Source organism: Palaemon carinicauda, chromosome 2, assembly GCF_036898095.1.
Source record: "Palaemon carinicauda isolate YSFRI2023 chromosome 2, ASM3689809v2, whole genome shotgun sequence".
In the NCBI taxonomy this organism is placed as follows: Eukaryota; Metazoa; Arthropoda; class Malacostraca; order Decapoda; family Palaemonidae; genus Palaemon; species Palaemon carinicauda.
In genome coordinates, this window is record NC_090726.1 from 108,885,560 (window position 1) to 108,895,555 (window position 9,996).

Here is a 9,996-nt window from a genome sequence, read left to right on the forward strand (position 1 = left end):
ATAGGTACCACGCATACCATTAAGGGGCTCCCAGACTTGCATTCGACTTTCTCTTCCAGATTCATCTTTGAGGGGAGAGAGGTCTCTACTTGAAAGCGGGTCCTGCCAAAGCCGACCCTTCGGACCTCCTCCTAGAGTCTGATTAAGGAGAGGAACTGGAGAGGAGATTAGCCAACCGAGGAATCCTTGGGATGCCACCCACGAATTGAGGATGGGGAAGTGCATCCGTCACTGCTTGTCGCACTACACTAAAGAGTGTGCTCAACCAGGGTGGGTCTCTACCCCTTGTGGAGCTGACAGGAGGAATTCTTGGGCGACCAGAAGTCCTAGGTCCGGGAACATGAAAAGATGGGTTAGCTTCCTTACCTGACAAGTGGGGAACCAGTCTAACCACTGGGGATTTTGCCGTGCGCTAATCCCTCGAAGTGGTGGCCTGCTTCTGTGCCTCCTTCAGTCGTCCGCCCTGGGTCTGCTCACGATGAGAATCGTCACCACGCTAATCAAGTGGGGCAACTTATCTGATGGGTGACGATCCCTTGGAGACGGGCGCTTGCGAGCCTGCAAGGGGACCGGAGCAGTCAGTTTTGGGGACCAATGTGAGGGCAAACGGCAAGGTGGCGAGTGCTGCCTTACCCAACGCCTAACAGGCGAGTGCCGAGTGAGAGATTTGTGAACTCTTGAAGAGAGACTGGTGCTTAACAGGAGACGCTGGGGAGGAGAAATCCCATAAGCCTCGGGGCTTGTTCGGGCGAGTGATACCCACACGTCTGACAGTTCAGCAGATCATCACGCTTCAAGTGAAGGTCTCTCGGAGGCGAGAGACGATCACTTGTCACCTGATGAGAAGGTGACGATAGCTTGTCCGAAGACGAGTGACAAGATTGTGTTAGGTTACAATCAGCTGACTCGTAGTGAATAGCTGACGAGTCACGGGTAGCTGTCGCATTGTAAGCAGCTGACGACTGGTGAACAGCTAGGGTGACGAGAACCCGAAGGCTCAGCGTGACGGGCACTCTGAGACTTAGCGTGATGAGAACCCCAAGGAATATCGCAACGAGAGTCCAGACGCTCGTGGCTTTGGTCCTCAGCAGGACTGGATAAGTGTCTCCTTGCCATGGGGGGGGGGGACCCGCTCAGCTAACAAGGAGTTAAAAACTCCACCCGACGAACCAGCGAAGGGCAACGTCTAGCAGGTCCCTCCAAAGAGGGAGCCTGCGTGGTTTCTCTAGGGGATCTTACTCATGGACGAGTGAGATGGCCACCCAAAGGAGAAACCTACCTCAGATATTGTTCTCCCCCTATGGATAAGTTGGTTCAGCTAGGGGGGAGGAGCGCCATCATCGGCGTCAGCAATAAACGGTGACAGCAAGTTTGAATGGGGGACGGCGCCAAGGTCGTCCGGTGCCACACCCAATGGAGAAGGATCCACCTCCGAGGAAGTCGGTGTAAGCTTCCTATCGGCACCCAGTTTAAGGAGCTCATACAGAATCTCCCGTCACATCTGGAAAATATCAGAAAAAGTGTAAGCGTTCCCTTGGGGGGAGGGGCGGAACCGTTTTTCCAGGGGAAACGGTATCGTCCCTCGATCCCAGAAGTTGACCTAGGGTTAAATGACCTGCGCTGCTACTTGGCCATTCCCTAGGGCAGACGTATCGAGGAGCAGCTACGGGGGGAGAAGTCACAACTTTTTCAACTTCGAGGAAGACCCCGAAGGTGAAGAATCTCGTTTGTACGTCTTCTTTCACCTACGCTCAAACCTCTCCCACTGGATGGCAGACCACTCCCGACATTCAGAACAAGTGTTGTCCTAGTCACAACGCCGGCCTCGGTAAGACAGACACAGATGGTGCGAGACCATCTTAAGGGCGGACATAAAGGTCCCGCACGAGCGGCCCTCAGGCCCAGGTCATGTGTGCATGAGGTCGACAGAAGAGCACAGACACACTGAAGAGAAAAAGAAATTAAAGCAGAAATATTAAATATTTAAAAAATAAACAAATGCCAAATGGCAAGTCAGTTAAGGAGGTAGAGAGAGGCAACGCTCGTACTCTACCCGAGCCAAAAGCAAACCGGGGACTCAGCTCAGGTGTATGAGTGACAGGAATAGCTGGCTAACCCGCACCCCTCCCACTAACTAGCGGTTGGGGTAGTTATCCCTCGATAAAAGTCTTATGGCTCGTCTTTCAGCTACGCCGAAAGTAATATCCCCTATAAATAGCGAGGGTTTGTATAGAGTGATGGAACAATTAGGCATTGCATTACAGCACATTTGAAAAACCATTTAAAAGTAATGATGAATATATGAAAATAGGAAAAGGCAAAGTACATAAAACAGTAAAAATAATGCTATATACATAATTTAGAAGTTCCATATATGTATTTATATCAAACAGACTTATAGTTTTCTAATACAAAGAAAATAAAAATAACTGTACAGTATATGCAAAGGATTTATAAAATTTGGACCACATGACCCAGAGGTGGGACTGGGAAGGACATTTAGAGCAGAGGTAAAACAAGGGGAAAACTCTGCAGTTAAACTATGAAGTAAATGTTAAAAGAGCCTGAGGCTTGACAGCAAGACGGACTAACAATGCAAGAACTGGGGTAAAGTATAAAGCTACACTGTGGATGCAAATGATATTGCAAAGACCCTTCAGAAACACAAAGAAATAAGTTTAATAAACCTATAAAAAAATAAATAATACCTGTTTAAACTGGTGCCATGGCTGTCACTATTATAGAGAGGAACCCAGTGTGAGGGGGTAACAGCAGATATCTAGAAGAAATAACTGGCAAGTTATTATATATATAGAGAGAGAAATGCAAGCAATACATTAGCTTTTTAGTCACAAACACAACACAAATTGAAATAAGTACCAGAATGGATTTCTACTAAGCACAAAGCAACAATTTTTTTGAGGTGAAAAATTTATATCTATTCTCCCCTGATATTCATATTGCTTATTCTTGAGCTCATTTTATTGATGTATTGCCCAAAATTTTTATATTTTTTTTTCCATTTTCTTTCCTTACAAGAGATACAAAGTAAAGAGTCAATCTAGTGGGTAATGTTAAATAGCACAGAAGGAGTTTCCTATTCTTCAGTTTCAAAGTTACAAATATTACCTATTCCCTGATATCACAAATCAGTGGCGAGGCAAGTGTTACTGAATTGTCTCTGAAATTCTTTCCAAAGAAACACTTCTAACAAACTTCAAGAGATGTAGGTTTATTCCTAATATTTGAAGCAGCAGGTGTATCCTCTTTGGAAGGGTAACAAATCAGACTTTACTTGGAATAACTATGCTCAGCTAAGAGCTGTTGCTCAGAAAATTAATGCTTCAACTGAAAAGGAATATAATTTAGCCACAAAAAAACTTTTCTGATACAACTCAGGAATACGAGTGGTGGGCTACCCTTAAATCTGCATTTTTTGATGTAGACTTGACATTTCATCCTTTTCTTAAACCAAATGGTTTTGTCAGTCACTGTCCAAAGGAAAAGGCAACCCATTTGGCAGATGTGTTTGACAGTAAGCAGAGTACAGTAATGAGAAACTGGACCTTCCTCATTCCTGTTTTCCTGTGGTTAAAATAACTAGTCTAGCTTTTTGGTCTTGTGAAATTAAAGCTCTCTTGATGGACCTTGATGTTTATGGAGGTGTAGACCCAAATGGTATTTTTCCCTTGGTTTTTATAAAGACCGCAGATTTCTTATCTCCTAAGTTATCTGTTATTTTCCACAAGTTAGCAAGAGGAGATTTTTTAGTACTTGTCGGAGAATTAGTAATGTTACTCCATTAAGCAAATGTGTTTGTGGTAGTTCTAGCCTATCAGATTACTGCCAAATTTCCATAACTCCTAAATTAGAGAAATTTTTTTTAATGTCTTCTGGCAGAACATCTCAATAGGTTTGCTGAAGGTAATCATCTATTACCTAGTGTGCAATTTGGCTTTCGTAAAGGCCTTGGAGCATATGATACCCTTCTAACAATCTCCGATGCTGTACAGAAATCGTCTGATTTTGGTCAAGAAGTTAGTATGATGATTGGCCTTGAATCTGGAGGCCCTTGTTTTTAAACTCAAACAGCTGGGAGTAGGTAGGTCCTTTCTTAACATTATTATTGAATTTTCAAGGAATACACTGCATGGAGGTGTTGTTGGTAGGCACCATAGTGAGTATAGGAATATGATAGCTGGTGTTACTCTTAGTAGTGTTCTTATCCCATTACTTTTCATACTATACTCCATACACAAGATATGTGGTTTCGCCTAGAAAACAAGCTTGTTGCATATGCAGATGATGCTACTCTCTTCGTATCAATTCCATTTCCTGAATGTAGACCTGGCATTGCAGAATCCCTCAACCTCTTTTCTACAAAATAAGACACATGCCTGCCAATTAGCCAACACTTCCTTAATCTCCTTCGAAGAAAGGAGTTCTTTCAATTGTGCCTCCTCCTCCCTACCGAGCTCTTGCAACACCTCCGTATGTTGCTTTTTCGGCGCTCGATCAATTCCTCCATCAGGATCTCTTCTTGATGCTCCTCGACATGGTCATTCACGTCTGCAACATCTACCTCCAGCCCCATGACCTTTCCAAGAGACACGATCTCTTTCAACACAATGGATTCGCGGTCAGGCTGCGGCATATTGAACCCTTGTAAGTCCCTTTCAGCTATGGAATCTGAACACAATTTTTTCCATGCTGAATTTAAGGGTCTTCATGTTACACCCTGCCATGCTTCATTAATAATTTTCAAGCAATGAACAATATTGAAGTGGTCCTTCCAAAATTCACGAAAGGTGAGATTGGTGTTGTCTGTGACATAGAAGTATTTATTAAACAAATGCTTCGTAAACAGTTTCTTGAAGTTGGAAAAGACCTGTTGGTCCATGGGCTGGAGGAGTGGTGGGAGATAGAGGACCTTGATGAACTTGAATTCATCAGGAATGTCCTCTTCACGACCAGGAGGGTGACCAGGGACATTATCTAGGATCAGAAGACATTTTAACGGCTGGTTTTTCTCCAACAAATACTTTTTGACAGCCGGACCAAAGCACAGATTAACCAATTCTGTGAAGAAATGTCTTGTAACCCAAGACTTAGGATTTGCGCCCCACATGAAGTTTTTTTTGTTCAAGATCCTTTGGCTCTTGAAAGCATGTGGGTTCTCCGAGACACAAACCAGCAATGGCTTGACCTTACAGTCATCACTGGCATTGGCACACAAGGCTAGAGTCAGTTGATCCTTCATGGGTTTATGGGCTGGCAGTTTCTTCTCTGCCATGATGAACGTCCTCCTCGGCATCCTCTTCCAAAACAGGCCAGTTTCATCATAGGTGAAGACTTGTTGGGGGATATACAATAGCCTTCTTCAGCAACAAGCAAGGCAAAACGTTCTACATACTCCTACGCAGCTTTCACATCGGAACTATCAGCTTCCCCGTGCCTCACAACCGAGTGGATTCCAGTTCACTTTTGGAAGTTACCAAAGCAGCCACGACTGGCTTTGAAGGTCTCCACTGGCGTCGATGTCTCCCTACTCTCAGCTGCTTCCTTTTGTTTCAAGTCTTCGTAGATTCCGCTGGCCTTTTCACAGATGATTGCCTCAGTCACGCTATCTCCCGCCAAAGGGTGCTCCTTAATCAACAACAACAAATGCCTCTCAATCTCATCATTTACATCACATCGTAGCTTTGATAGGATGGTTAGGCCTTTCAAAGGCTTCGTGCTCTTAATAGCATCCTTTTGTTTGAGGATGGTACATATTGTCAATGTACTCCTCTGATAATGGCAGGCCAGCTCAGACACTCCTCCTACACTCTCATACTTCTCGATAATTTTACGTTTTACCTCAATCGTCATCATGTGCTTATTCTTATCACTGCCCTGGTTTTCCCTTGTTTGCTTTGGACCCATGATTATTAAGTTAATTGTCCACAAATTAACGTTAAAAACAGGTAAATAATGCAAACTATACGGTCGATGCTTGGAGATGTGTTCAGACGTCGGAGATTACGTAAAATGAACGAGCGTTGCGGGCCTCGAGAGCAGCTCCCACGTGATCGGCTACCTAGTGTCAGCATCTGTAAGCGTGCTCATATCTAAAGTTTTTGTTCGTATGTGAATGCAAAAATTTGCTCAGCGGCTTGCTCGTATCTCAAATTGCTTGTATATTAGGACACTCGTTTCTCAAGGTATTACCGTACTGTAAACAGATTAACCATTATCTGAAGTCTAAGATTTTTAAACTAATCATCTACCTCTTTTAATACAACATATGCCATAATAATTAAAAGAAAATCAATAAGTTCTTTATAAAATAACTAGCAAGTTCCACATAGACTGGTAACAACACAGGAAACAGATCGTAACTTGGGAGTAGTTTAGCAATAATCTGCATAGTATGGTAACAAGCTCATGCACTAAATGTAAAGTTGAAATATAAGCCCTACTCTGCATTTGGGATAATTCATGAAACAAAGCCAAAATTATCTATGTACCTAGTACTTTACTTGGCTTCATTATTTAATCTAAAGACCAATTTAAAATGTTAAAAATCTATTTGAAATATTTTACTATACTTTTCCGAACGATTACCTAACACATACGGTAATTGAAGTGTTTGAGACAAGGTTTCTTTTCAAGGAAGTGAGGTACTAAACCCTATATTCACCTTATTGAAGAAAACGATGAAATGGGTTAATGGTAAAAATTTTAAGAGAAATGTGCACCCAGCCATTCCAACAAGATACAATCAAACCAATTTAATGAATCTTTATACAAAGAAAGAACCACTATTGTAGTCTTAGGGAATCACAAGTTGTCATGCTAACTACAGAACTATTATAGTCGGGAGGAGAGCTTATTATAGAAGCAGAGATATAAATATCAGATTAACATTTTGAGACATGATGACTGAGCAGTATTTTAGTGATAGGTACTTTGACTTATATTTTGCGTAAAATATAAGTGATTGACAAGCCATGAGTAAATTAGCTTCAAAGACGGCATAAATTTTCTATAACAAGGTTAGATAACTGATTAATTTTATACAAATCATAAAGTATTGAGGCTTAGAAACTGAATAAAACTAAAATTTACATTTGAATAATCTAATAAATCTTTAAATCACAAAACCATTTTTACTGAATGTGATAACCACTTAAAAACTTTAATTCACTATGAAACGGTAAACAGTACTGTCAATTACAGACAGAAGTCTCTGAATACTTTGATGAAAAAGCTGTATTGGAACCTACATTGAAAATGTAATAATTTAGTTTTATCATAAAATTTCCAGCTCGCTAAGTCCTAACACTGCTCGTTTACATTTGGCATGTAATTGTTACTCACAAGTTGGGGCTTATAGCCAAAAGGAATAGCATAAGTTGCAGCACCTTCCGCAGGATAGAGATGCCTATGTAACAGCCCCTCCCAAGGCATAGAGATGGTTATATAATGACACCTACCAACGGATATCAACGAATTTAATTTGAGATTTAATTCTTTTATTATTAATAACTATAATTCTTAAATAGAGAATTCAATATACAGAAATACAGTATTCAAGTCTTTTTACAGAGAGACATATAAGAAAAATAAAAACAAGTGTTAAAATTTCCTGTATTATTTATTGTACACTAAAGTAAATCTGAGTTGACCTAATGGCTTGTAAGCAAAGAAAAATGCACTATTATCCGGAGTGATCATGTGATACAATATACCAAACTGAGTTGATACATTACCAATAAAAATAAAATTTAAAATCCTCTACGATATGAAATGCCATCTCCCAAATTTAAACAATATTGTTTAAGAGAGTTTACTTAAGTGAGAAGATGGCTATATTGATACACTTACCAAAATGGATCTTCAGCCTCGCAATCTAACTACTGTATCATACAGGTATGAGGAAATGCAAGGGATATACTATAAAAGGAATAAAGTAAATTAAGAATCCGAGACTGACATAGGAGGTATATGACTCTATGAGAGGCAGTGAACATTCAAAACCCTTACTGAAGGAAAAGTAGGTCATTATGACTACCAGACCTGACTAAGGAAGTTATATTAGGGTAAGAAACTGGGCAAGAGAAGGTTTGCTAGCCTTTGAGAATAACAAAGGAATTTAAAGTTAAAACCTAAGCAAGCTGATCACTAAATTGGCTCGGAAGTAAGTATTGGTATGTCATATCATTATCAACTCTGTAAAAAACAGTATTCCCCTCTGTAATTCCCATTAAACTAAAAATTACTTTCTGGCTGTAATGCATGAAAAAAAACAAGTGTTTTCTTTACAATGTACAGGCTTTATCACTGAATGGTGTATACTCTCCGGTTCGTTTAACACTAAACTGGAACATAATTCTGGAGTGGAATCGTAAGATATCGTACTGCTCACAATGGTTATTCAAAAGCTTGTGTATTGCCTTTGGCAAAATGCTTACCAAAGGAGTAGGTACTAAATTATAATGTAATGAAAAGTATGAACTGGAATGGGAGATGTGTCTTGCCAAGACACTTTGATGGAGAAATCCGTTGAATGTGAAACTCCTAGTATGTTACCATTATCTGCTAGATTGTCTCATTACTTTATTACGGGCATGTAATAAATTGGAAAATTGTTGATAAAATTTAGGGTTATATATTGATAAAACCAGCTTCTGGAGAGGATGCAATACAAACATCAGGGATGGTTCACAGAAATAATGTGACATGACAAGACTAAAAGATTACTTACTTATGGTAATTAATGAGGTCACAACAAATAACATTCAATTAAGTCACACAAATGCTACAAGTAAACAGACTGATAAACAAATTTCTAATGGATTTATGACTTGGAGTAGACCATTATTAATGGATTACCTTTATCTTATGTCTCTAATAACTAATATAAATACCCTCAAGTGTTTTAGTACATTTAAACTGGGCAGAAGCAGATATAAAAAAGTAAGATAGAATCATGCATAGATTTCGAAGATGAGGTAGCACAATGTATAGAATCCTAAACCCAACCATTTCCAATTTTGCTACCATTTCCTTCATTAAACTTGCAACCTACTGAAAATATGTAAATGTATATGTAAATGTATATGTAAATGTGTATATGTATACTGTATATATATATATATATATATATATACAGTGATGCCTCAGGATACGAAAGTAATCCGTTCAGGATGCGGTTTCGTATCCTGATATTTTCGTATCCTGATATTTTCGTATCCTGAGTCGCGTTTTACATGTAAATAGCCTAATCCGTTCCAAGCCTTACAAAAAGTCACCTTTTCTTTCATAAACACGGTAAACTGTAGTAATAAACATGCAATGCAGCCATTTCTATCATTCAATAATTAACCCAACTGTTAAAAACAGCCTAATCCATTCCAGAAATCACTATGAGATTATTCAATAATGTAGTTATAGCCAAGTTATCCCCCCCCAAGCCCAAAGAAAACGGTCCGTTTTCTTTACTACTGTATAAAAGTTACGGTACTGTATGTAAAGCATTTAGATCAGTGAAGGTGTATTGTTACCTGTACGTACACCTAAATTAAGGATTGATACCTGTACACTCTGAAAAAATGGTTACAATTAATTAGTGTAACAAAAAAGTTGAAACTTACCTTTCGATTGAGACGATGTCCGATAGTCGCGGCAGAGGAGGATGGCATAAGGCAGAAAACGTAACAAGTGACAGACTACGTACAGTAATTTACACACTTAACACATTAACACTTAAACTTTACGAAATAAAAAAATGGCAGAAATAATTAACCCTTAACATTACGTATGGAAAACTATAAAATGAAAGAAAAAATTACTTTAACACTTAACGGTAACATAAAACTTAAAATTGAATTTTTTTTTTTGCTTTTTAATAACTTTACGTTTTTCATATTTTCTAAATCTCTTCTACTTCTTCATCACTTTCTTTTTTCTGTTTCTTTTCTTTACTTTCACCTTCTACTTCTTCATCACTTT

General features: G+C 39.5%; 1 protein-coding gene across 3 annotated transcripts in view; it reads right to left on the bottom strand.

Annotated features, from left to right (window-relative positions):
* LOC137626247 (uncharacterized) overlaps positions 1 to 9,996 on the bottom strand; it is a 382,723-nt gene that overhangs the window by 68,931 nt on the left and 303,796 nt on the right. For all 3 annotated transcript variants that reach the window (XM_068357322.1, XM_068357330.1, XM_068357333.1), the window contains one exon: positions 2,709 to 2,779. In XM_068357322.1, coding sequence (XP_068213423.1) covers positions 2,709 to 2,779 — 71 coding nt within the window. The remainder of the gene's footprint in view (positions 1 to 2,708; positions 2,780 to 9,996) is intronic.